Source organism: Zootoca vivipara, chromosome 3, assembly GCF_963506605.1.
Source record: "Zootoca vivipara chromosome 3, rZooViv1.1, whole genome shotgun sequence".
Classification (NCBI taxonomy): Eukaryota; Metazoa; Chordata; class Lepidosauria; order Squamata; family Lacertidae; genus Zootoca; species Zootoca vivipara.
Window position 1 is genome coordinate 120425254 of NC_083278.1, and position 13213 is coordinate 120438466.

General features: G+C 56.1%; 2 protein-coding genes across 5 annotated transcripts; one reads left to right on the forward strand and one right to left on the reverse strand.

The window, feature by feature from the left end:
• Nucleotides 1-719: 719 nt before the first annotated feature.
• On the forward strand, nt 720-10295 carry LOC118082937 (uncharacterized). 4 transcript variants are annotated; one of them, XM_035110801.2, is made up of 6 exons: nt 720-1365; nt 3062-3268; nt 3378-3516; nt 5142-5284; nt 6019-6071; nt 8002-10295. In XM_035110801.2, the coding sequence occupies exons 2-6, from the start codon at nt 3066-3068 to the stop codon at nt 8784-8786; spliced, it is 1323 nt and encodes a 440-aa protein (XP_034966692.1). In that variant the 5' UTR covers nt 720-1365; nt 3062-3065; the 3' UTR covers nt 8787-10295. The 4 variants fall into 4 exon arrangements, with proteins under 4 accessions (XP_034966692.1, XP_034966693.1, XP_034966691.1 ...); XM_035110802.2 differs by having other exon boundaries at nt 735-841; XM_035110800.2 differs by having other exon boundaries at nt 736-863.
• Nucleotides 10296-10970: 675 nt separating this feature from the next.
• LOC118082640 (lysophosphatidic acid receptor 6-like) lies at nt 10971-12064 on the reverse strand. The gene has a single exon (XM_035110418.2). The coding sequence runs from the start codon at nt 12009-12011 to the stop codon at nt 10971-10973; it is 1041 nt and encodes a 346-aa protein (XP_034966309.2). The 5' UTR covers nt 12012-12064.
• Between the last annotated feature and the right edge of the window lie 1149 nt (nt 12065-13213).

Genomic DNA, 13213 nt, shown 5'->3' on the forward strand with positions numbered 1-13213 from the left:
GAGTCTTCTCTTCTCATGAGGTGGCCAAAGTATTGGAGCCTCAGCTTCACGATCTGTCCTTCCAGGGAGCACTCAGGGCTGATTTCCTTAAGAATGGATAGGTTTGATCTTCTAGCAGTCCATGGGACTCTCAAGAGTCTCCTCCAGCACCATAATTCAAAAGCATCAATTCTTCGGCGATCAGCCTTCTTTATGGTCCAGCTCTCACTTCCATACATCACTACTGGGAAAACCATAGCTTTAACTATACGGACCTTTGTAGGCAAGGTTTGGCCACCACTGCTTAGCCAAGAGAGAAAATGGAGATTAGACTTCCATTGAGAGAGAAAATGGAGAATGCGGGGGGGGGGGGGGGATGCATGCACACAAAACAGAGCCAGTAATTGCATGTTTTCAGAGGTTTCCCTCACAACCAGACTAAATTGTACAGTACAGATGATTATGTTAGTTTTGCTTGTTTCAAAAAGTGCAAATCACCAGCCACTACTTTTATATAAATTCTATTTGTGTCAGGTCCCTGTAGATAAAGCTGAGGCTCCAATACTTTGCCCACCTCATGGCCCGGGGGGGGGGCACAACTTCAGAAGGTGATCTCGCCTAGGGCGCAAAAAGCCCTAGCACCGGCCCTGCGGCGACCGAGCACTTCGCTCTGGAGGAAAAGGGAGCCCCGCCCTCTTATTTATAGCCCTGTCCCCGTGGGCGTGGCCTGTGGGGAGGGAGGCGTCAAAGGCCCCCAAGAAGCCCCGCCCCCACAGCCCAGCTGCGTGAGCGCAGGCGGAAGTCCGCGAGTCTCTCCCGAAATCGCTGTCTGTTGGAACGTCGAGGATACTTAAAACTAGAAGTAAAAAGCCGCTGGCTGTCAAGTGAGCAGGGCGCTTCCTTCCGGGTGGGGCCTCGCTAGAGCGGAGCTGCGCAGGGTCCGAGGGGGCGCAAGGGCAAGGAAGCCGGGGACGGGGCGGGCTCCCGGGCCGGGCGGGGGTGCCCCTTTGGACACAGTCAAGGAACGGAGACAGGAGTGCCTGGCGTGCTCTGGTCCAGGGGGTCACGAAGAGTCGGACACGACTAACAACTAAACAACAACAACAACAAGGAACGGAGAGGCAAGACGGGGGGGGGGCAGAAGGAATACGAAACAGGGGCCTGGAAAAAAGAATTCTGCCTCCCTGGGCTTGACCCAAGGTGCCTCTGCGCCGCCTTCGCCCCCTTCCGACGGCAGAGAGCGAGCGAGCGAGCGAGCGACCGACCGACCCCGCCGGCCTCCTTGCCGCTCCCGCCAGCAGCACCGCCGCCTGCCTGCCTGCCTGCCTGCCCGGCCGCCCTCCCGCCCTCCGAGGGGCTTCGGGCACCCTCCGCCCCGCCGAGAAGGTAGGGGACCGAGGCAGACCTGCTCCGGGCAGAGGCGGGCGAGTTGGGCGTCGGCGTCGGGCGCGGTCTCTTGAGCAGGGCAGCCCCGAGCAGCGCCTTCAGCTGCTTGCGATTCTTTATTCAATGTCGGAAGATCACAGGTCAGTTTGCAGGGGGTTGGCTTAAATGACCCTTGGGGGTCCCTTCCAACTCTAAGATTCTATACAAACACAACATAGTGTAATATAGTAATAAACATAATAAATCCCCCCCACATACACACATTTAAAAGACCAGAGATTATTCAGCAGCCCCAGGCCTGCATGGCAAGGTGTGGCTGGGCTACCCTGGGGGGTCCCGTCCAACTCTAGTACCATTCCATGAGTCTGGCATTTCCGCCAGGCACCTAATGGTGTTTTTCTGGCTTCAGGTATCACAGCGCAGCTCAGACGGTGTCAGGAAGGGGGGGCAGCACACAGCCCCCTTTTTACCCTTTGGTCACCCCCATGCGAGGGGGCACAGTTGGAGGGCGGGAGCTCCAGCACAGGCCGCTCTTGCCCTGGCAGGCCCAGCATGGCACCCTCCTCCCTGCCTGCTCTTTGGCAAGGCTGCTGGGCGCAGAGGCAGGGATTGGCTGGAAGGAGCTGCCAGAGTTTGGCCCCTGCCAGCCCCCAGCCATCCAGATCCGGCTTCTGGGGACTTTTGACCCTTGGGCTTTTCAAGCAGATCTCTGCCCGGTCCCTGGAATCGATCCATTCTGTTGATCATTCCCAAGCAGCTTGGAGAGAGCCCAGTCCAGGCAGTGGCAGCGTTTCCTTGGCAGAGGTCATTGCGTTCCCCTTTCTTTTTCTCCGTTTGGCTTTGACCACGTCCTTCTGACGAAGTATTCTGTGCCAGTGGAGACGAAAGAGGTGCTGACCCGCTTGCTTGGCTTTCCTCTCACGCTTCTCCAGCTGCCTGCCAACTCCACAGTTGAGTTGGAAGAGATCCCAAGGGTCATCTAGTCCAAGCCAGGCAACGAAGTAATCTCAACTCACAGCCTCCCATCCAAAGACAAGGAAATGAGCAGCTATCTGACTATTAGATGACATCTGAAGGCAGCCCTCTATCGGGATGTTTTTAATGTTTGAGGTTTACTATGTTTTATATGTACTGTAGGCCACTCAGAGTGTCTGGGGAAACCCAGCCAGATGGGTGGGGTATAAAGAATAAAATTATTATTTGGTTTTTCAAATTACAGTTTTACAATCACATATCCAACATACCATACAACATAAAGACAAGATTCCATAGAATCTCCTGGGCTTCCCTCCTCCCCTTTTTGGGTCTGATGATTAACATCTTTTATAATAATCCAAATCTTTTACATCTCCATTATATCCAAAATTCACCATTAAACTACAAGTGTAGTCAAATGCAGCCAAGCTTCTAGTCCTCATACCGGTAGAAGTTGACCTGCACTGGACATGGCAGTGTGCAGGACGCAAAGCACTCGCCCTTTTCTCATAGCGGTTGGTCTCTACGAAATACTCCACCAAACCTCAAACGCTACAGTTGAATCTGGTTTTGCCTGATGGCGTGAAGGTGCGCCCAGCCTTCTCTTGGGGATCTGTCCCTGGGAACGCTTGTGAATGGAGAGGAGGCACCCCTCCCCTTCTTGCTGTGGGGCCAAACCAAGTGCTGCTTCGCCTCCCCTTCTCTCCCTCTCCTCCTCCAGCAAGATGGCGTCGCAGAAGCTGCAGGTGGCCGTGGTTGGGGCAGGGGCTGCTGGTCTGTGCGTCGCCCGCCACATCCTTGCCTCGCCCAAGACGTTTGCTCCTCCTGTGGTGTTCGAAGCCTCTGGCTGCCTGGGAGGCACCTGGGTTTACTCTGAGGAAGAGGCTGAGGGGCGGCCCACTCACTCCAGCATGTACCGGGACCTCAGGTAACCACCCGGGGATGTGGCCCCCTCTTTTGCCCCTGTGTGTGTGTGTCTTGGGTCCCTGGGGGACAAGGGAGTTCATGCAGTGGCTGCGGCCTATTTCCCCTCCTAGGACTAACCTGCCCAAGGAGGTGATGGCCTTTCCTGACTTCCCCTTTGACCCGGCGCTGCCTTCCTTCCTCCACCACTCGGATGTGCTGGCCTACCTGGAAAGCTACGCGGAGCACTTTGGGGTCCAGGATCACATCCAGGTGAGACTCAGGTAGAGGGTGGGGGGTGAGAGACCTCTCCACCATGAACCTTGCCTCACCAGGAGGCAAGGACAGGGTGTCTTGGCTGCACATTAACAAAACCTCAATCATTTAGGTTCAAAGCTCCATTCACAAAAAAGCCTGTCTAATCATAAACTCCAGATCCCTGACAGCAGCCCCTAATGCTTAGAAAAGGAAGAGCAACATACAGTGGTACCTTGGTTTTCAAACATCTCCATTGACAAACATTGTGGTTTTTAATGCCGTAAACCTGGAAGTAGATGCTTTGGTTTTTGACCACGCCTTGGAAGTTGAGCTCACCATACGCCTTCCATTTTGAGTTTTCCGTTTGGAGGTTTCGGTTTTCGAACGTTTCAGAACTTGAATGGTCTTTTGGAATGCATTACATTTGAAAACTGAGGTACCACTGTATCTGCAAAGGCATCTGCAAGGTAAGCTCAGGAGGAGCCTGTGACTCTCCTCTGAGCCCCAGATCTCCAACCAAGGAAAACAGGGAAAGGGTCAGAACCAAATGTTGCAATTCACTGAAAAATGAATCTCTGGACTGGCTTGCTGGGAAAACTTTAGAAATTCATAAGGAATCACTTCTTGTATCCATCTTCTCAGTTCCAGTGGCCTATAGGACCCAGGGAAGTGAGGTATAAGGGGAGGGGTGAGAGAGCCCCCCATAATCCCTGGGATGTACAGTCCCTCCGCAGGACTTTCCCAAGGAGTCATGACCCCCAAGAGCAGGGGTCAGCAAACTTTTTCAGCAGGGGGCCGGTCCACTGTCCCTCAGACCTTGTGGGGACCCGGACTATATTTTGAAGGGGGAAAAATGAACCAATTCCTATGCCCCCCAAATAACCCAGAGATGCATTTTAAATAAAAGGACACATTCTACTCATGTAAAAACATGCTGATTCCTGGGCTGTCCGCGGGCTGGATTGAGAAGGTGATTGGGCCACATCTGGCCCCCAGGCCTTAGTTTGGGAACCCCTGCCCAAGCGTGTCAGACTGAGAAGCATCTGAGTCCCAATGCCTACCTGTCCCCTAGTGGGATGCTTTCCTTTGTACTGTGATGAAGTACATGTGGAAGACTATTTGAGTGACAGCGGCAGGCCTGGACCTCAGGTTCTGCCTGAGACCCCCCCCCACCTTTTCTGTGGCAGACCTATGATGTCTGGATGATGCAAGTCAGAGGGAGGGGGAGGCCACAGCAGCAAGGGACTCAGGATCTTTTTTGGTCCAACATCAAGAGTACCCCTGAGCATTCGGCATTTCTCTGGCCACTAAGAACCTAAGAAGAGCCTGCAGGATCAGGCCAATGGCCCATCTCCTCCAGCATCCTGCTCTCACCACGCCAGAACAGGACCCAAGCACAAGAGCTGGGAATAGGCAGTCCCCATAGATCTGGGGCAGGGACTCTCGGGCTGGTTGTGCCCCACCATCTTGTGTCAGACCTCTCTAAGCTCATTCCAGAGCTGTGGCTTCTCTGGGTCCCAGCAAGGGGCTCCTCTGCCCCGCAGAGGCCTTTCCCTGCCCACTGCTGGGTCTCCACTGGCCCCCTCCCTGCCCGACCAGGTCCCAAATCTCCCCTGAGGGCCTTCTTCTCCCTCCTGCAGTTCCAGAGTGAGGTGAGCCACATCCGGCCTGTGCCCAGCAGCGAGGGCCAGCCAGGGGGCTGGGAGGTCACAGCCACACACCAGGGGCCAGAGACAACCCAGAAAGTCACAAAGCACTTTGATGCCGTCATGGTCTGCACTGGGTGAGTTGAGCAAGGAAAGTCAAAATCACTTTCGCCCAGTGCCCAGGGTGGGGGGTGGGGGAAGCGTGACTTGGCAGCAGGAGCCGTGGAAATCATTGCAAGCAAAGTATGAGTTAGCGGCACCAGGAGGCTTCATGGAATGGTCTTCCCCTGGGTCCTGCATCAGTCAGGCCTCCTACAATCTCTGCCCTTTATGGGTGTAGACAAGCTGGGGTGGGGTCAGAAGGGGGCAAGAAAGAGGGTCCGAGGAGGGGAGGTGAAAGGGGGTTGGGTGTGCTTTGCCTGGAAAGGAAAAGACCAAGGAGGGGACATGATCACACAATAGGGCTAGAGGGGTGTGGTGGTAAGAGTCCTAGGACAACCAGTTACTGAGATGGGGGGGCCCTCGCTGGAGATCTTGGGATTCCTTTGCTCTGGATTCTCAACACTGAGCGGGGGGGGGGGGTGCAGTCATAGAATCAGAGAATCGTAAAGTTGGAAGGGATCCCAAGGGTCATCTAGTCCAACCCCCTGCAATGCAGGAATCTCATTGGCTGATGTCAAGTGCCCAAGGTGACTTGAACTGGCTGGGCTGGGGAGAGGGCCAGGGACCATTTTCAGGATCTCCCCCTTCCCAATTTCATCAGGGAGAGGCAATCATGTTCTCTTAGTCTCTGGGAACCAATCAGGGCAGAGGTGGGGGCAGGGGGGCGGGACCTGGCTGGTCATGTGTCTTGACAATCCTGTTTTTGCAGCCATTATGCCAACCCATTCATCCCTCCCATTCCTGGCCTGGACAGCTTTCAAGGTAAGGACAAAGGAGGAGCCCCAAGGCAGCAGCCAGGGAAGGGGGCTCTTCCGATGTAACCCCCCCATCCCGTTTCCCACAGTGGCCAGCCAGGGCCAAGCAGGGCCTGAAGGCCAGCTCTCCCCCCTTTCCTCCCAGTAGCTAACCTTCACAGGTAGACTGCTGCGGAAGCTGAAGGTTCTGTGCAGCTGACGCGACTAAGAGCCAGTGGTGGGCAGGTCCTCTTGAAAGCCGAGGGCGGGTCTTGTTGCTGCCAGTTCTGTATGTTTGCCTTGTGTGGATAAGCCGTTCCTTTTGTCTGTCCAGAGTCTCCTGCTGGTGGTCACATTTGTTGGGATGACACCCCCCACCTTCAGGAGCCTCCTCCATCATTGCTTCTGTCTCCGCTTTTATGCAATTTGGTGCTCTCTCAAGAGTTGCTGGTCACCCAGTCTGGCCAGATGGGCAGCCCAGAATAAGTAGAGAAACAAATGTGCCCCTCCAACCAGTTCTGGGGGCCACACTCCCCATATGCTAAAGCATAACTAAAGGGCTTCCTGCTGGTGTTCCCCTCAGGTCCCAGTGCCTCCTATGGGTACACTTCTTCTTCTTCTTCTTCTTCTTCTTCTTCTTCTTCTTCTTCTTCTTCTTCTTCTTCTTCTTCTTCTTCTTCTTCTTCTTCTTCTTCTTCTTCTTCTTCATATTACCCTATATAATAAAGTCCCTGTGTCTCTGCGTCCAGATTCCGTGTGTCCCTGGGTTACTGCACATATGCCCCAGGGACACAGGGATTGGAGGCAGAGACAACCGCCGCTCCGAAGCCCTGTCTCATGCTGGAGGTGCGCTGCGAGGCGGCGGGGGAGAGAAGCGTTCCTCCCCCCCGCCGCCTTGCCACGCACCGCCGGCATGGGACAGTACTTCCTCGGCTACGGCAAGCAGGCGAGCCACCGCCAAGCCAGTCCCGGAGCCGAAGTATGGCGTGGCGGGGGTTTTCGCTGTTTGCTTCCCCCTGGGGGGAAGGCAAACGCAGGGCAGTCCTCGGAGAAGGAGCGCAGTCCTGGCCAGATCGCCGGAACCCTGAGCTCACTTGGCACCCTTCCAGCGCCCTCCAGCGCCCGGCGCCGTGGTTCTCCGCGCCACTAGCCTCTATGGCTAGGACGGGCCTGGGCAAACGGCGAAAAGCCCCTGCTGCAGGGTTGCTGGCTCTGTCGGGTGGGGGGGAGGGAGAAGCAGAAGATCTGATCGGTCTTCGGCTTCTCCCTCCCCCCGCCCAACAGAGCCGGCAACCCCGGGATCTGTGCTTTCTGTTGGCGGTGGGGGGGAGAGGAACGAACAGAGAGAAAGGGCTTCTTCTTCTTCTTCTTCTTCTTCTTCTTCTTCTTCTTCTTCTTCTTCTTCTTCTTCTTCTTCTTCTTCTTCTTGTTATCTGATTGTTGTGCTGTCTATTAGTAGCCTTTCTATTCTCTTCTTTTTATCATGCTTTGTAAAATATATTCTTAATGTTGCACCCCAGAGCCTAGGGCTTGCCGATCAGAAGGTCGGCAGTTCGAATCCCTGCGACGGGGTAAGCTCCCGTTGTTCAGTCCCTGCTCCTGCCAACCTAACAGTTCGAAAGCATGTCAAAGTGCAAGGCATTTCCGTGCGCTGCTCTGGTTCACCAGAAGCGGCTTTGTCATGCTGGCCACGTGACCTGGAAGCTGTATAACGCCAATAACGCGAGATGAGTGCCACAGCCCCAGAGTCATCCGCGACTGGACCTAATGGTCAGGGGTCCCTTTACCCTGGGATCTGTCCATAAACGGTGGAATATACTAATTTGGGGTGGGGGAGCAGGTGGGGAGACCCTGGCCAGGAGAGGAGCTGTGGGCTGCCCCGTGGGCAAGAGAAGGCTGCCTGTGGGCAGGGGGAGCAATGTCCCTTCCAACAACCTCCCTTTTGATCTCCTCTCCAGGCCGCCTCCTGCACAGCCACTCCTACCGGCGCCCGGAGCCCTTTGCTGGGCAGAGGGTGGTGCTGGTGGGTGCCGGCCCCTCCGGAGTCGACCTGGCACTGCAACTGGCCCCTCTGGCTGCGCGGGTGGTGCTGAGCCACCAGGGCCCTCTGGTCTGTGGGCTGCCCTGGGATGTGCTGCAGGTCCCTCCTCTGGCCCGGGTGTCGGCAGAGACGGTGGTGCTGAGGGACGGCTCTGTGCTGCCAGCCGACGCCTTGATCCTCTGCACCGGCTACCGCTACCGCTTCCCTTTCCTGGACTTGGCACAGCTGGGCTTGCGGGAGACGGAGTATGGGGTGGGGCCCCTGTACCGGCACCTGGTGGCCCCCCAGCACCCGTCGCTGTTCCTGGTTGGCGTCTGCCAGCAGATCTGCCCCTTTCCGCATTTCCACTGCCAGGCGCTCTTTGCCCTCGCGGTGCTGGAGGGGGGCTGCCCTCTGCCCTCTGCCGCCGAGATGGAGGCCGATGCCCAAGCGCAGCTGGAGCGGCACCTGCGCGAGGGGGGTCTGGCGCGGCACTTCCTGCGCCTCCGGGCCCAGCAGTGGAGCTATGCGGAGGAGCTGGCCCGCCTCGCAGGGTTTTCCCCACTCCCCCCGGTGGTGCGAGAGATCTATGAAGCAACACGCACCAGCCGGGCCCAGAATGTGAGCACGTACCGCGGAAGGAACTACCAGCTGTTGGGCCCAGATGCCTGGGAAGTCAGGCAAGGAGAGGCCGAGGATGCAGAAGGAGGGCCTCTCCTTTGACAGCCGACCAGCCAGGGGCCATCAGCACCACCATCTTGTGGCAGGGAGTTCCATAGATTAGCCAGAGCATTATGTGACCATGACTATGCTGCCGGTCAGTTCTGCCGGGAGACCCAGCCCCAAAGTGGGGTGTTTGGGGAAACGAAGTGAAATGCCGCTCGACCAATGGGTGGGTGTGCAGCCTCTGTTTTGGGGAGAGGGCTTGCCAAGGAGGGTGGTGGCATCCCTGCGAGGGAGGGGGCCGTTGCTGCCCACTTGCCTTCTCCTTTCTGAGGGGTGAATGCGGAGCGCTGCCTGCCAATGCCTTAGGCAGGTGAATCACAAGCTGTTTGCCATGCTAATTCTGAAGAACCAGAAGAATAAAAAGACGGCCATGTGCTGTGCCTGCAACTGAGTTTATTTCTGTGTTAATCCCAAAGTAGTTTAGGGCAGAGATGGGCTGCTCTTTGTGTTGGGGAGGGACAAGGCGTGTCAGGATTTCCAGGGTGTGGGGTCAAGACTGCTCTCACCCCTCTGGAGGAGGCCAACAGGAGGTGGCGCCAGACAGAGGCGGAGCTAGCTGTGCACCCAGGGACATCCCAGGCGGTCAGCATGGCGATGTCACCCCCCCCCCCGGTCAGGGATTACACTTGGGGCGGTCCACACCCACCGCACCCCCTTCCTCCGCTAGTGGAGCCAGAGCCAATGGCAGGCAGAGCCAACTCCTCCTGCCCCCCCCCCGCCTCCCAGCTGAGATCTACAGCACAGACAGAGGGGGAGGAAGCTGAGAGGCAGCACCACACTCTGGCCTGGTTGCTGGGAAGGCAGACAGAGGTTGGTGTGTGACAGGAGAGAACCAGCGGCAAATCACACTGAGCAAGTGGTTAACTCTTTATTTGAAAAATCAGGATCCGCACAGGTGTGTCAGGGCTAAGGAGCACAGCAACTCTTCTCTGGCAAGTCTTGCCCCCGTGAAGCAGTTGTGGAGAGTGAAGGTGTCCCCACCCTCCAACAGCTGCCCAAGTCCTCTCCTCTCCAGGGTTTTCCCCAAGCAATCGGAGGCTGCTCCTACATGAAGCTAACTTCTCCTCTGCCCTTTTCATGCCTCTTCTGGTTCTGGGAGACCAGGCAGCGGAAGAAGCTTGTTGCTAGGGTTGGGCAATAGATTGAGATATCGTCTAAAACCTGGATGAAATCCATATTGTGATATCAGTTTCATGATTTTTGACCTGGCATTACAGTATATCACAAATCATGGTGTGTGTGTGTGTGTGTGTGCGCGCGCGCGCGTTATGGATAAATCACAAAGTGGGGAAACCCGTGAAGCCAGCCAATGCCTCTACATAGCTCCATCCTTATTTCAGGCATTGTGATACATTGATGCATCAAAATGTTTAGCTGGTGATTTATTGCGATGTTGAAAACCAGATATCGCCCATCCCCACTTGTTGCAGCAGGAGAGGCCTCTTCACCAGCCGGACTCATCTCTGCCTCTTGGCTTCCTCCAGGGCCGGCTCTAGGTAGACCCCCGGTGGCACAGTGAGCCAGGGCGCCGGGCCAGTAGGCCGGGCGCCACGCAGCAAAGCCGCGCAGAAACCATGCTGCACCCTGTGAGGGCAGGGGCACCGGAGCGATCTCCGCCCCTCAGTGCCAGGGCAGCAGACCTGCTCGAGACTGCCCTGGCTTCCTCCTCTCCTGCATCAGCTTCTGCCTCTGATTTTGGACTCTTCTCTGACACAGACTTCCTCTGCTCCCTAAGCCCTGTTACCTCTCCAGCCTCTGACACCTCCTCCTCCTCCTCCTCCTCCTCCTCCTCCTCCTCCTCCTCCTCCTCCTCCCAGTCTTCTCCCTCTGACCCCTCATTGTCCCACCCCCAGCCCCCAGGCTCTGAGGCTTCTTCCCCTGGGGCTTCACCAGCTGGTTCCTCCCACTATTCCTTTGCCTCTGACCAGTCCATGGCATCAGGGCATCATCCCATTTGCCCCAAGGGGCCAGCTCCGCTACTGGTAATGTGCAATGCTACCTGCATTGCAGGGGGCTGGACTAGATGTCTCCTGGGGCCCTTCCAGCTCTACAGTTCAAGGATTCTGTACCCTTCCCAATCCCCCTGGGGGAGCCTTTCCTCCTGGCATGAGCCGCCTCAATGCTTCTGGCACTACCTTCCTTGAGCAGCAGGGCAGGACCAGACACCCACAACTGTGCCAGTCAAGCCACCACCTCACAAATGCTTGTGCTGCAGTTTCCCTCTGCCCTGGTGGCCTCTGCCCCTTCCAAGGGCAGCGTCTCCACACCCGAGGGCAGCCCAAAGAGACCCTGGGACCTCAAGGGCTGGGCAAAGTTCCCCGTGCCCCAGGCATTGTTGCTGTGGGAGCCCCGGCCTCTGAGCAGGTAATCCAAAGGCACCAGGTGCTGGAAGGTCTCTGTGGCAAAGTAATAGGCCAGGGGGTCCAGGGCGGCGTTTGCGCAGGCCAGGAGCAGGGCGCACTGGTAGGCTGTGTCCAAGCACTCCCCCTGCAGCTGTGGTGCCTGGTACAGAAGAACTGCCACGTGGTAGGGCAAGAAGCAGCCCAGGAAGATGCCCACGTTGGTCACCACCATCTGACGGATCTTTGTGCCATTGACCAGCTCCATCTGAACGGCCCCGCTCCGGTGCACAGCACGCAGGAGCTGGCAGGAGCAGGTCACCATGATGGTCAGCGGCAGGGCAAAGGCGAGCGCCATGGTGCTGGGGACCCCGCGGGCCGTGATGTAGAGGGGGCGTTCATCAAAGCAGAGCATGCGCTGCCCCTTCTTCCTCTGTGTGATGTAGGTGGGGATGGTCCCCGCGATGCTCAAGGCCCACACCCCTGCGCAGATGTACTTGGCCTGCCGGCGCACGGCTTGGGCCCTTGGACTGAGCGGGAAGCAGACAGCCAGGCAGCGGTCCCAGCTGAGGCAGGTCAGCAGGAAGATGCTGCCGTACATGTTGACCAGGAGCAGCATGCCCACGACTTCGCACAGCAGCGGAGGCAGCTGAGGCCGCCAGCCGTAGAAGCACACCCTCAGCGGCAGAGAGGCCAGAAGCAGCAGGTCGCAGGCTGCCAGGTTCTTCATGTAGGTGATGGTGTTGGAGCGCCCGGCCCGGCCCAAGACAAAGATGCACAGCGCCGCAATGTTCAAAGGGAGGCCGACCACAAAGATAAGCGCGTACATGCCAGCAAAGGCCTGGTCGGCCGGACGGGAGCAGTTGGTGCAATTTGGGCTCATTGCCGCCAGTCTCTGGTGGGGCTGTGGCTCACTCTCGAGTGCTGAGGGAATCCTGCAGGCCACAGCTGCGACCAGCATCAGCCTTCCAGCACACTCTCCCTGGAGAAAGGAGACAAAGAGTTGTGTGTTTTGCTAAGTTGTGACCCACTGAGGCCACCATTTATGGGGTTAGGTTTTTTATTGGCTGTTTATTTAGAACCATAGAATTGCAGAGTTGGAAGGGGCCCTGCAATACAGGAATCTCAGCTGAAGAATCCCTGGCAGGTGCCCACCCAACCTCTACCTAAGCCTCCAACGAAGGAGAGTCCTTCATCTTCCAAGGGAGTCTGTTCCACTGTCGAACGGCTCTTACTGACAGAGTTATTCCTAATGTTTAGCCAGAATCTCCTTGCTAGTCATTTGAATCCATTAGTTCCTCTGGAGCAGGAGAAAGCAAGTTTGCTCTGTCTTCCATGTAAAAGCTCTTAAAATACCGTATTTGAAGATGTCTCTCATATCATCCCTCAGCTTTCTCTTCTTCAGGCTAAACAAAGGGAAGAAATAGTCCTGCTCTATTCTGCCTTGGTCAGGCCCCACCTGGAGTCCTGTTTCCAGTTCTGGGCACCCCAGTTGGAGGAGGAGATTGACAAGCTGGAGGGTGTGCAGAAAAGGGTAACCAAGGTGGCAAAGGGTATGGAAACCAAGCCTGATGAGAGACAGTTGTGGAAGTTGGGGATATTGAGCCCGGAGAAGAGGAGGCCAAGAGGTGACATGAGGGAAGGATGAAAATGAAAACAAAAAACCCCTTTTGTGAAAGTTAGTTCAGGCAACAGGGCCGTGTCCACCCAGGACCATCTCCTGCTACTAACACATTTCAAGAATTTGTTGCTGTTGGCCTTTATGGTTTTAGCGATGTGAGCCTCAGGATTTTTTTTATTTTTTTATTTTTAAGGATCCCTTTTTGCCCATTTGCATTTCTTTGTCCCAAGTTTCATGTTTCTTTTGGTTCCCTTAATGTGGGTGGCATTTTGGTTTTCTTAAGAAAGTCGTCTTGCCTCTCACAGCTTATCTGATTCTGCTTGCTAACCACAAAGGCATCCTCTGGCCCTTATGATATCTTCCCTGATCTGCTGAACTTCTAACACTGCAGTTTTACAACTCCTAAGCTTCTCCTCCTCCTCTTTTTATTTCTGAGAACTTTGAGGACCTTGGCCCTCTGGATT

Excerpts from the sequence above, each read along its gene's own strand:
- LOC118082937 (XM_035110798.2), top strand. The coding sequence starts at position 2,976 with ATGGAGAGGAGGCACCCCTCCCCTTCTTGCTGTGGGGCCAAACCAAGT. Across the intron at positions 3,269-3,377 it reads AGCATGTACCGGGACCTCAG|GACTAACCTGCCCAAGGAGG; the intron begins GTAACCACCCGG and ends TTCCCCTCCTAG. Across the intron at positions 3,517-5,141 it reads GGGTCCAGGATCACATCCAG|TTCCAGAGTGAGGTGAGCCA; the intron begins GTGAGACTCAGG and ends TCCCTCCTGCAG.
- LOC118082640 (XM_035110418.2), bottom strand. The coding sequence starts at position 12,011 with ATGAGCCCAAATTGCACCAACTGCTCCCGTCCGGCCGACCAGGCCTTT.